At 31.8% G+C, this 13,504-nt stretch overlaps 1 protein-coding gene across 1 annotated transcript; it reads left to right on the forward strand.

Annotated features, from left to right (window-relative positions):
* Positions 1-6,328: 6,328 nt before the first annotated feature.
* Positions 6,329-9,766, forward strand: LOC108478528 (receptor-like protein kinase 7). Its single transcript, XM_017780989.2, has 2 exons — positions 6,329-9,002; positions 9,075-9,766. Exons 1-2 carry the CDS (start codon positions 6,467-6,469, stop codon positions 9,464-9,466), a joined length of 2,928 nt encoding a protein of 975 aa, XP_017636478.1. The 5' UTR covers positions 6,329-6,466; the 3' UTR covers positions 9,467-9,766.
* The last annotated feature ends 3,738 nt before the right edge of the window (positions 9,767-13,504 follow it).

A 13,504-nucleotide genomic window follows, 5' to 3' on the forward strand; every position in this document is an offset into this window, starting at 1 on the left:
GATGTTCTATGGTGAAATCATGGTACTGAGGAAGTCACTTGGGAACCTAAGGACTCGAATTGTCAGCAATACTCGTATTTGTTAGAATCAGGTAAATTTTAAGGCCAAAATTTATTTTAGGGAGAAAAGTTGTAACGCCCCAACAATGTAAACATTTGATTTGTTAAATTTTGTCATAAATAAATATTTTCTTCACCAGTTAGAGGCCTTGATTGTGTGTTTGATGTCATGGGTTCAAGTCTCACCCTTTGGAAATTTTACTAATTTTGTTTCTATTCTTATCTATGTTCTTTTGACTTAAGCACTATTTTCGTTCAACTTGTTTCAGAATGAGCTTTTTGGTTCAGTGGTAAAGTACTAGCTTACTTGTTGGTTTTTAGTTCGAATCACTACATGAGCGAATTGGTAATATTTTTGCTATTTCCGTTTGAGCTGACCACGTAGTGGTTGTGGTTTAATCGAATTTTGGTTTTAAAGAATCTGATAGGATATATCATAATGTTGGGGCAATTTAGATATTATTTTATTTTTATCTTATTTTATTTTTTTAAATTAGAGAAAAAAGGGGATATTCTAAATAAAACTATCCCCACTTTGCACGTTCCCTCTTTTCCCTATTTTGTTCATATTGTTTTTCTCCTTTTTAACATGGATTATAGCAAGGAAGGTCTTCAAATTTCTTTTTTTTTCTTGATTTTATGTCTCCAATTTCTTTTGTGTTCTTGAGGGTTTAGGGTTTTTTTGTTATTCAATTTCGATGATGGGTATCGATTGAATTGTTGATAACTTGGTTTTTGCGTAAGTATGATCAATATTTGTTTCTTTTGTAACTGAAGTTTTTCCTTTCGTTATTTGTTATTTTGTTAAGTTAGGGTTTTTAGTACCACGTTTCCATTATTAATCTTCTGGGTTATTTAGATAAAGGCCACAAAACAATTAATCCACCAGAGGATTAAGCCTTGAGAAGGTGTTGTTTACGTCCAAGGGTAAGGATTTTTTTTTTGTCAATTTGGAACTGTGGTGGCTGTTCGGTTAATCATTTTGTGAGTTGGATTGGTAATTTAGGAAAATCGAGGAATATATCCTCTTAAATCGACTCGCTATTGTTGGCTAACTCGTTAAGTGTTTGATGCTTTTAGGTACTAGAATACTCAATTTTTGGGTTTGCATAAGAAATTATCCAGGTGTGTAATGAAAACCCGAGAAAACAGCGAATGATGAAAGCCAAAATCTGAGACTATCGACATTACACGATCGTTGTGACACACAGTTCTGTGACAGGCCATGTACCTAACACGGTTTGGGCCAATTAGGCCGTGTGGGCCACATGAGCGTATGTGAGGCCGTATGAGCCCAAAATTTGAAAATTTTCCCTAGGGTCATATTCATCGTACGAGTCAAATGTAGGCCTTCCGTAGGGTTTGTACGATATAAATTAGGCTTCAAAACATGAGTTCTAACATTCTGCCAGTGGTAAATTCGATTTATGTACATATGATTAATAAGTTATATGTGTATAATTTATTATCTGTTAAGCATGATCTGTATTTGTTATAATAAGCATGTATTTGTTATAATTTATGTGCATTGGGGTGGGACATATGTTTGCAAAGGAAATGTGGGCAATTTAATCTATCTGTCGTATCTGGTGGCTCAGCCATATATATTTCTATTAATGGTAAATTATCGTCTTATGATTTGGCAGCTAGACTGCAAATGTTCTAAAAAATGACATATAGTCACTAAGCGGTGTGTAGGGCTGGATGGGTTTATAATACCTTATATGGTGTGTAGGGATGGTTAGAGATGGTGTGTAGCCGATGGGGGTAGGATTGTGATTCTGCATCTGATATGTTATGTTTCTGCTTTGTTATAAAATATGCCTGAATGATATTTGAAAGCATGTCTGAAATTAAATTTGTGCTTCTATTTTTTTTATAAGTTACATAGTGAGGTCGAAGGCTCACCTCTGTCTGTTTACTTTTAGGTAACCCCCAGACGTAGGACGGGTCGGTGCGACAGGAATTTGGTTAAACATTTTTTGTTAATTATGCTATATTAAATTCTGGTTTACGCTGCTTTGGATTGTTAGGTTTTGGACTTTTATTTGTTATTTTAATCTGTTTATCGTATTTAAATCAAAATTTCACTATCAGCAAAATGTTAGATTTTTCAAAATATGACTCGTGTTCTCCAAAATGATTTTAACTAAGAGTTCCCCGGTAGACAAGAGCGTTGTGTAGATATAAATTTAGTTGACAGAATTAACAAATTAAATAAGGAGGATATTTTCACTTAAATTAAATCGAAATAGTTTTCTATAAAATCTGGCTTTTTTTTTTTTTTTACAAACCTAAATAATTTATGAGTTTTCAAATAATATTATAGTAATTTCTCCAGATCTGCTCATAATATTTAAACCGAGTTTAGGGTGTTCTATATAGGTATTGTGTAATGAAGAAATATATGCATCATACACTACAAGATGAAGATTACTGACGAGCAAAAAGATTTTGATATATATATATATATATATATTCCTTTTCATTTAATTCAAAATAATAATTTCTATCCATTTCATTGAATGAATAAATAATAAATTAAATTTAAAAATCTAAATCGAGGATAAAAAACATCATTTTATTTAAAACTGTTGGAAATTTTTATTTCTTTTAACAATCCTCATCTTAATTAACTTTTCTTTCCGCAATCTATTAATCTGAAAATTTTAAATAAATTCTTTTTTAACTCTCATAAAAACTAATTATAAAAAATAAAAAATGAAATAAGCACTTAGCATAGCTTGAAAGATGAGTTTTGGAGTTTTCTTCATTATTGCCAAACAACTTTCTTTTGCCCGTAAATTAAAGTTAATCTTCAATCTTGATCCGAAAGTTAACGGAGGAATATATATCTTTTAATTAAAAATTTTTAACTGTAGTTATTGATTTAATTTTGATTAAGGGTTTAATTTTAGGCTTAATTTTATCGAATCAAGTATTTAAATTATAATAAAACTATAATTTTGAATAATGTTATGTAATTAAAATGTTAAAATAATATTAACTTTTATTATTTATTCTAATTAGGTTTATTCAACATTATGTATTAGAAAACTACTAAATTTATTTAAAATTACATAATATAGTGTGTAATATGTATCACTTAAATTTTAATTTAATTTACATGTCATATTGAAAATAAATGTAATTGTAATGAGAAACTATTTGGTACATTGTTAGTAGAGTTTTTACATTTCACAGGAAAGGTCAAGGGGTTGATAGGTATCCTATAAGATTATAATAAAATAATGATAAAATAAATATTTTTAAAAAGAATACACTGTCAATGTATTAAATACTAACCCATTTTTAATATATATTAGTTAAATTGTTAATTTTAGGGCAGATTACAAAATATAAAATTTTAATATTTATTAGTTAAACATTGAAATATAATGATAAAACTTGAAAATTAATTAATTGAAGTTACATGTTAAGTACTAAAATCACAAAGATTAAACTGTTTATGTTATTTTCATAGAATTATGTCTAGTTTAGTTAACTCCACAAACGGATTAAGAAATTTCCGAGTGTCTCATTTAATTTATTTTTAATTTCTAAATATTAATTAAGGACACTTGAAAATTTTTAACTTGGCTTGTGGAGTTAAAAAATTCCACCTTAAATACATTAAATAATTACCCAATATTATAAAAGTAAGATTTTGTAAATAAAAAAAAAGAGGTGAAAATAAGACAAGTTTTTCTTAAGTAATTGAAAATATACAGGGACTAGTGTAGATAATATTATTAAGATGTTTTCGAATTGAGAATAACTATAATATTATAGGGACTAAATTACTAAATAGAAAAAGCAGAGGGCCTTATAAAAAACATGGAGAAGTTTATGCTGCAAATAACCCGTCTATTTATCTTTTAGATATAAAATTATACCACTTGTAGCCTTTCAACTATGCCAACAAAGCTTTGTTTCTATTTTTGTAAGAATCCTAACTTTAGTGTATGTATAGATGAAAGTACCTATAAAGAACTTATGTTATAGGAACAGTATTAAATTAATCAATTCAATCTATGCACGAGTAAAAGATTTAAATAAAATTAAATTGAAATCGAGTTAATATTTATTGTTTGGAAAAGGATATTTTTTTATTTGCATTAACTCTTAACAACATTTATCATTTATAAAACCATAAAAAGCTTTCAAAATATAACTCTTCTTGAACAATAAAAGATATTTTTATACGATAAATATCAACTTTGTTGAAATTCAATTTTATTTGATTTTTAATAGTATAAAATTAAATTAATTTATTTAATAGAAAATAAATTAATTTTATCTAATTCATATAATAAACACCCCTACTAAGTACATTCTCCGGTATTGAGTCACTTTTTCATTTTAAGATAGTTAATATAAATAATGCAATTTATTAATATTAAAAATGCTCTAGAGTAATTTATATTTAAAGTCATTAAAGTATTAGTAAATTTATATTTTGGTTATTTATTTTAAAAGTTACAAAATAGTCACTAAACTATTTGAAAGTTTTCATTTAAGTAACTAGGCTATTAAGTAATTATTATTATTTTTAAATTTGGCAAGCGAGCTTTAAGATACAATTTGACGATTGGTACAATAGATTTGTATCCATCGACGAGTAAAAGAACATATCTTAGATCTAAGTTGATCTGACGATCAGTGTCGAAAATCAAAGAAGAAAGTTGTTTGATTTCTAGTTTGTAGATTCATGATGTTAAAAGATATTTTATGAAAAAATTAAACTGTAGAAGAGAAATAAAAAAAAAAGCTTTCTATTAGTGTAGGTGATGTGAACAAAGAAAACAATACATCAACGATTTTACCACCCCGATGACTTAAATAAAAACTTTTGAATAGTTTAATGACCATTTTGTAACTTTTTAAAGTTGATTGACCAATATATAAATTTACTAATAGTTTAATGACCCTAGTTGTAGTTTACCCTAAATATAAACACAAGTTACCCTCACTATCAATTTAAGAAAGGATTAAGGCTCCATTTGTGTAATTAAAAGCAATAGTAGCATTGAGATTAATTAATACAACGGTAAAATTAAAATTAGTAATGAAATGCATTTTGATTCAAATGTAACGATGGAGGTGAGATGAAAAGAAAATGATCATTAAGGAAATTAATAAAAATATATCATTACATTACGTTTATATATTTTAAATAATTTTAATAACTTATAGTTTTAAAAAATTAAGCACAATTAATTTAAAATATATTTAAAAAGATATTACCAAAATTATATTTAAAAAAGCGTAAATAAAATTAAAATGGTAAAACAAATAAAAAGAATATTAAAACAATAGTTTCAAGTCTCACTAGATCTTTCCCAGCAGCTGAAAATCAAGGGGTAAATGGAAAATAATCCCACTAGAGTGTGCATCTAGAAGGAAATATCAATTCGTTTGAAATAAAAATAAAGTTTGATAAATTCTACTTCACTGAAGGAGTGAAGGTGTAGTAAAAGGGCGAACTACAAAATTGCTTTAAGGAGAGTTAAATTTGGTAAAAACGTAAATTCCAAAAGGACTATAAAAAAATTTACCCTTTTTCGGGGATAACTCCATTACCTACTTCGTCTACGGTCAAATCCGAAAGACACCCTATATCTGTAGCTATTCAATAATTGTTGGTTTAAGTTTGAAAGAGAGTCTATTAGGCATTTAAAAATAAACCTATGCTTCTTAATATCATCATTCACATAGCGGGGACACCCTTAGTTCATGGCTCTAAGATAAGATCAACCCAGATAAATATATAAATATTTTTAGCATAATAATTTATTTCATCCTCTAATTAAAAAAGTTTTATTTTAGTTTTTATTTATTTTTTATCTCTTTTAATTTCTTAATTTACGTCGTTTATTAAATTACCTTAAAATTAATAAAAATACATAAATTATCATATTAACAATTAATTAATTTTAAAATTTATAAAACTCCCAAAAAAAATAATGCGTTAATATCATATATATTAATTTAGCAGATGTGTATATAGTTATTTTAATAAAATTAAAAGATACTAATTAATTTACTCTTCCATTAGTGAAGTGATTTCCACTATCTTTTTACAGCCACCACCAAGTCATAGTTGTTTACATTACATTAAAAAATGATAAATCCAAACCCCACTATTGACACTTCCATTATTTCAGAAGTCAATTTGACTGATAATTATTGCATCGCCCACCAACTGCTAAGTCCACAGATTGTGACTTCACTTTGTTATAATTGAAAAAATCAAAATCCAAATCCCACCACTTCCTCCAATATAAAGAAAGCCCCTTGTATTAACTCGCTCGCCACCTTTCTTCCAATATCTCACTTGTCTTCTTCTTCGAACCCTTTGAAACCAAAAAGTCTTCTCTCTCGATTACCACTTTCAAATCCCCTGTATGTCTTCTTACAGACAAATCCTTCTCTGTTTTGGTCTCATGTTCTGTTTCTACTTACCTTGTTGTGTAAAATCTGATGAACTCCAAATCCTGTTGAACCTGAAATCCGCTCTTAATGAATCAAACACCAATGTTCTTGATTCATGGGAGGCTACCAGTTCTGTTTGTAGCTTCAATGGAATCACTTGCAACGCCCAAGGGTTCGTTAAGGAAATCGAGCTTTCACATCAGAACCTGCTGGGTGTTCTTCCTTTGGATTCAATATGTCAGCTTCAATACTTGGATAAGCTTTCCCTGGGGTTCAATTTATTGTATGGTGAAATCACTGAAGAGTTGGGTAATTGTTTAAAGCTTCAGTATTTGGATCTTGGCAACAATTTTTTCACTGGTTCGTTCCCGGATATATCGTCTCTTAGCAATTTGCATTATCTTTATTTGAATGGAAGTGGATTTTCCGGAACTTTTCCATGGAAATCGCTTGAAAACACGACGAATCTTGCTGTTTTGAGCATTGGGGACAATCCTTTTGATCGAATGGAGTTTCCTGATCAGATTTTGAAGCTAAAAAAACTGTACTGGCTTTATATGGCGAATTGCAGCATCGAGGGGAAGATTCCGCCCGCCATTGGAAACCTTACTGAGCTCATAGAATTGGAGCTTCAATACAATTATTTGTCCGGTGAAATTCCGGCGGAGATTGGTAAGCTTCATAAGCTATGGCAGCTGGAGCTTTATAACAATGAATTGACTGGGAAACTTCCCGTTGGATTAAGAAACTTGACGAAACTCGAATTTTTCGATGCCTCGGCAAACAATCTTGAAGGAGATATTTCAGAAGTGAGGTATTTGACAAACTTGGTAAGCCTGCAATTGTTTAAGAACAAGTTTTCCGGCGAAGTTCCGCCGGAATTGGGTGAGTTCAAGAAACTGGTGAACTTGTCTCTTTACACTAACTTGTTGACGGGTCTTTTGCCTCAAAAGCTTGGTTCTTGGGCTGAATTCAACTACATCGATGTATCGGAGAATTTCTTGACTGGTCCAATCCCGCCGGACATGTGCAAGAAAGGGACCATGAGAGCAGTTCTTATGCTTCAAAACAAGTTCTCTGGTGAAATTCCGACGACTTACGCAAGTTGCACCACTTTGAAACGGTTCAGAGTCAGTAACAACTCGCTTATCGGAATCGTTCCAGCGGGAATATGGGGATTGCCGGAAGTTGACATAATTGACGTTGCTTACAATCAACTTGAAGGTCCAATTACAGCTGATATCAAGAACGCGAAACAAATGGGGATATTGTCAGCTGAATACAATCGGTTTTCAGGTGAACTGCCAGAAGAGATTTCAGAAGCTAAATCATTGGTTAGAATTGAGCTACATGAAAATCAATTTTTTGGAAAAATCCCTCGTGGAATCGGGGAGCTTAAAAGATTGAGCAACCTTAACTTGCAGAACAACAGGTTGTCTGGTTCAATACCAAATTCATTAGGTTCTTGTGCTTCCATCAGCAACATAAATATGGCTGATAATGTTCTTTCTGGCAAAATCCCATCATCTTTGGGATCTTTGCCGACATTGAACTCTCTGAACTTGTCTAGAAATCAACTTTCTGGGAAAATCCCAGAAAGCTTGTCGTTGCTCAAGCTGAACCTTGTTGATCTGTCTTATAATCGGTTAACTGGTCCTATACCAACTTCTTTCTCTATTGAAGCATATAATGGTAGCTTTATCGGAAACCCTGGCCTTTGTAGTTCAACGATCCGACATTTCAAGCAATGTCAACCAGATTCCGACATGTCTAAAGATACTCATACACTTATACTTTGGCTCACGCTCGGTGCAGCCGTCTTGCTTGTTTCTCTGGGATGCTTATTATATATAAGGAGAAACGAAAAAGACAATAGCCTTTCTTTGAAGGAAGAATCTTGGAACATAAAGTCTTTCCATGTTTTAACTTTCACTGAATATGAAATCCTTGATTTCGTTAAGCAAGAGAATCTGATTGGAAAAGGAGGATCAGGGAACGTATACAAGGTAACACTTCCGAATGGTGTCGAACTTGCTGTGAAACACATACGAAAAGGCCATAGAAAGAGCCTGAGTACGTCCACGGTATTCAACAAAAGTGCCGGAAAGGAAAAGGAATTCGACATGGAAGTACAGACATTGAGCTCAATAAGACATGTCAATGTGGTGAAACTCTATTGCAGCATCACTAGTGAAGACTCATGCTTGTTGGTGTACGAGTACTTGCGCAATGGAAGCTTGTGGGATCGGTTGCATACGAGTAATAAAATGGAGCTTGATTGGGATATAAGGTATGAGATTGCAGTTGGGGCAGCTAAGGGGCTCGAGTACCTTCATCATGGATGTGAAAGACTGGTGATCCATCGAGATGTCAAATCTAGTAACATATTGCTAGATGAATTTATGAAGCCTAGGATTGCTGATTTTGGACTCGCCAAGATAGTTCAGAGCAATGGAGCTAAAGACTCGACCCATGTCATTGCAGGCACCCATGGTTACATAGCTCCTGGTATACATCCATATGTCACTTTTCATTTCTTACATGCATATGTTTGTTAATAGTAAACTATGAATTCTGCAGAATACGGTTACACCTACAAAGTGAACGAAAAGAGCGATGTATACAGCTTCGGAGTGGTATTAATGGAGTTAGTGAGCGGGAAAAGGCCAATCGAGCCAGAGTTTGGAGATAATAAGGATATTGTGAGTTGGGTTTGTAGCAAAATGAACAACAAAGAGAGCATATTAAGCATAGTGGACCCAAGAATTCCTGAAGTATTGAAAGAAGATGTAATTAAGGTGTTGAGGGTAGCCATCTTGTGCACTACGAGATTACCGGCAGTTAGACCCACTATGAGAACTGTGGTGCATATGCTAAAAGAGGCAGAACCCTGCAAATTGGTTGGAATTGTTATTAGCAAAGAAGGTGAGCACAAGATAAAAGAAGCAGACAAGTTCAATCTACTGTTATAAAAAGAATCTTGCAAACATTGTAACATATATTAAACACTTTATCAGCTTATCAGTTGTAAAATATTAGCTATAGTCTGATATATATGTATGTCTATTTATATCCATAATACATCGATCCTAATATATATATACACTACTATGTATTTTTTTTTCTTCTAAAAGACACTTACCCCTCTATCTTATTTAGTGTAAATACATTCTAAGAAGAGAAGGGATTGTACGAAACTGTGATTCCATGTTATCTTTATCTCTTTCCAATGGAAGAATAACAAATTAGATTTTTCCTTTTGATTTTCAGCATTTTTAGTTAGATTTGAATTTTGTCAAAAGAAAAAAATTGAAAATCAAGAGAGCAAAAATCTGATTTGTCGTTCTCCCATTGGAAAATGATAAGGATGACGTGGAATCACAGTTTCATACAATTCTTTCTCCTTCTAAGAATGCTTACTTATCACTTACATTTGATTTGAAGATCTTATAACCTCTTGAGATTTATTTATTGTTTTTTTTGGATTATATTATTCTAACAATTTGTTTTCGTAGATGGAGCACTAATCTAGGTATCGAGAGGTCATACGCGGTTCTGATATACTGTTTGATGATCGAGAATCATGCTAGAGAGGGGGTAAGTTTTTCTAATATGAACTTAATTTTATTATTTTATCTCACTCGACCCGAGTTAATATAACCATGTTATTAACTGTGCAGTTCATTTGGATGTCGTATTCTATTTTAGAAATTATGGTGGTTATTCTCTTGTCTACCTACGTCTACTCAAACCTATGGTGCATTAGCGCACCCATTATCAATTTTCAAACAGTGGAGTGTTATCATGGTGATCGAGTACTCCAAAAGTTCGGTTGCATACAGTACATCTGGACACTGCTAGTACGATTAGGGGAGATCTATAGGATTAATAAGAGGAGGAAACATAGAAATGATTGGGCGGAAGTGCATGAAGAATATATTGCAATGTGGAACAATCGGTTGGGGAGGGTACCTTAGATGGATCATGCTTTGAATCTGCAGCCATCGTTAGAGTACATACAGAGGTACTTTGAGATAGAGAAAACATTTTTGTTTGGTGGGTGATCAATGGTAGCCTCCTCGCATATGAAACGTCTTGGGCAACCCCTTCTAGATCCGTATCATGCACCCGAGCCAGAGGCAAAGCCGGAGCTACACTCTGGGAATAGTTCTTATCATCCAGATTTGGGGGCGATAACTATTTCCCGGGCTCGTCAGGCCACGGATATCATTCAGAGTTTGATATATTCAACCCACTACCACCTCAGTACTCCAGTCATCCCGACTCGTATCCACCTTAGTACTCCACTCCTCTCGACTCGTATCCACCGCCGTACTCCACTCTTCCCATCTCGTATCCACTGCCTTACTCTACTCCTCCTCGCTCAAGCTCATTGATGATGTTTGAGACATATGAGTTTTCATCTATGTTTCGCTTACCTTCTATACGGGTGAAGAGATTGTTGATCGCTGCAATCATCCGCAACGTGAATGTCGAGCTCTACAAAAATATACCCTTAGGACTACACCATCAAACCATCAATTTTGGGGGATTTTTTAATTTAAATAACTTTATATTTATGTAATGACTTTTTTTCCATTTTAGTTATTAAATTTAGGGGTTTTTTTTCAATTTAAATAGTCAACTTTGTATTTATGTAATGACTTTTTTTCATTTCAGTTATTAATTTTAGGGGTTTTTTACAATTTAAGTAATAAACTTTGTATTATTTACGTAAAAAACGTTATTTAATTCAACAAAAATATAAACGCAACAGGTTTTAGACTAACTTTGTAATTCAATTAGATAAATTGCAACAAATTTTAGAAATAAATTAGATTCAATCCTCTCTACATGTAGTGAATGTAATTAATAGGGCTTGAAAAGCATCTCTATTCCTACCCGATTGTGACGATTGTCCAATATGGTAGTTTCTATAACAGCCTATTTTTGGTAAAATCGGAACAGTAGTTTCGGGACCAAAAATCCGAAGTAAAAAAAATTATTTTAATATTTTTTTGATGTTTACAGCATAATAATATTATAGTATAAAAATTTCGTTAAGAAATTTTATCGTTTGTATGTTTAATTTATAAAAAAAGACTAAATTGCGTACAGTACGAAAGTTGCGTTCTAATAGCTAAAGGTATTAAATAGCTATAGAACTTTAAATTGAGGTCCTTATATGGTAATTAGACCATTAAATGAGTTAGTGGATAAGCATGGCTTGGCAATTTGGTTATTTTTAATGTTTGGTAAGGTTAAAATAGTAAATAGTCAATTAATGAATAAATTAAATAAAATAAAAGAAAAAGCTTCATATTTCTTCATCTTCCACCAATTTTCACCAAGTAAATAGCCATAGGAGAGCTCAAAATTTCAGCATATTAAGCCTCTTGCATATAAGTGATTTTTAAGCTCGTTTTTGATGATTTTTATATTTTCGGGATTGTTGTAGCCTTTACCTAGCTAATTAGGGACTAATTTACAAAACCATTGAATAGTTTGAGTTTTTCCATTGATAAAAATATTAGCGTTTTGAAGTTTAATGGAAGAAAATGAATCTTTTTTGTTAGTTAAACAATTTTTGTTAAGTGATTTTTAATGAAATTGTCAATTAGAGGCTAAATTGAGAAATGTTGATGAAGTTGTATGAATTTCATTTTACGAGCTCAAGGACTAAATTGTAAAAAGGTCAAAAGTATAGGGGAAAAATGATAATTTTGCCATAATATGAATTTTGGATTGAATTGAGTAAAATGTGAATTAAATCAGTTAAATTTGATTATTTAGTTCAAGAACAGCCACGTTCGGAATTAGATTGAGGCAAAGATAAAGTAGTGGAGTTATCGGTCAATTTCCTTCGTACTAATTCGAGGTAAGTTTGTATGTTAATAAGAATTAAGTTATATGTGTTTTAAATGCTTTATTATTATATCCATGATGATACGACTCCACGAAAATACTCAATGAAGTTTCAGCGACTTATGGATCCCGGTTGAACTTTAGGAATAGATAGGATACAAATGACATGTCATTAGGGGTTATTGTGTTTTGGGCACAATTCAGTTATGAGGATATATGAGTTCGATATGAACTAGTATAGTTATGTACACAAAGTACGTGGAAATGGTATATATATTTATGATATATGAATACATGGTAAACTTGGTTGATGATTATGTGTTAGGCTTTTGGACTAAATTGAGTTGTGATATGCTTCGTTTGACTCACTTAAATTGTGGTTCAACTAATATGAGAAAAAGGTAAATATCGACAAATTCTTCGATTAGAATTGCTATGAAAGTATGGAAAAGTATAGAGTTTTTGGATGATTGAAATATATTTTGCCATATGTTTGATATATGAATGCACATAAGTAATGTAAAATTATGTTATATTGTTTTGTAATAATTTTCTAGTTCATGCGATATATAAAATTGAAAAACTAATGTTGTTTAGGCGAAGGCCAACACATGTTGGAGTGACTTAAATGGATTATGCTTATAAATTGAAGTTATAAGCTTTATTTCTTTGAATTACGAGCTTACTAAGCATTTTATGCTTACTTTGTGTTAATTTCTTTGTGTATCTAGATATTGGAAGTTCGTTTGGGTAGGAAGGTGTCGAAGAAATCATCACACTTCGTTTGGGTTGGAAGGTGTCGAAGACATCATCACACTATCATCGGCTATTTTGGTACTCATGGTTTTAAAATTTTGGTTATAATGGCATGTATAGGTCACTTTGGCTAATGATTGCCCACATGTTTTGTAGTGTTTTAGCCATTTGAGTTGGCTTGCAATTTTAGGCATATATTTTGTTTTGTATGTAAATAGCCCTAGGTATGAGTTGAATGAATGGCATATGAATGCCTTGGTTGTGAATGGATATTTTGGGTACCAAATAGTTCATATTTATATGTGGCATACATGTTAAGTTTAGGCACAATGTCTCATATATGAGTGTGGCCATTAGGTATATTTTGGAAGCATAATTGGTATGTGTTA

Source organism: Gossypium arboreum, chromosome 3 (genome assembly GCF_025698485.1).
Source record: "Gossypium arboreum isolate Shixiya-1 chromosome 3, ASM2569848v2, whole genome shotgun sequence".
NCBI classification, from domain to species: Eukaryota; Viridiplantae; Streptophyta; class Magnoliopsida; order Malvales; family Malvaceae; genus Gossypium; species Gossypium arboreum.

Bases quoted from the DNA above. Each gene is read 5' to 3' on its own strand.
- LOC108478528 (XM_017780989.2), top strand. From the start codon at position 6,467: ATGTCTTCTTACAGACAAATCCTTCTCTGTTTTGGTCTCATGTTCTGT. The intron at 9,003-9,074 runs GTATACATCCAT...TGAATTCTGCAG, and splicing joins CCATGGTTACATAGCTCCTG to AATACGGTTACACCTACAAA.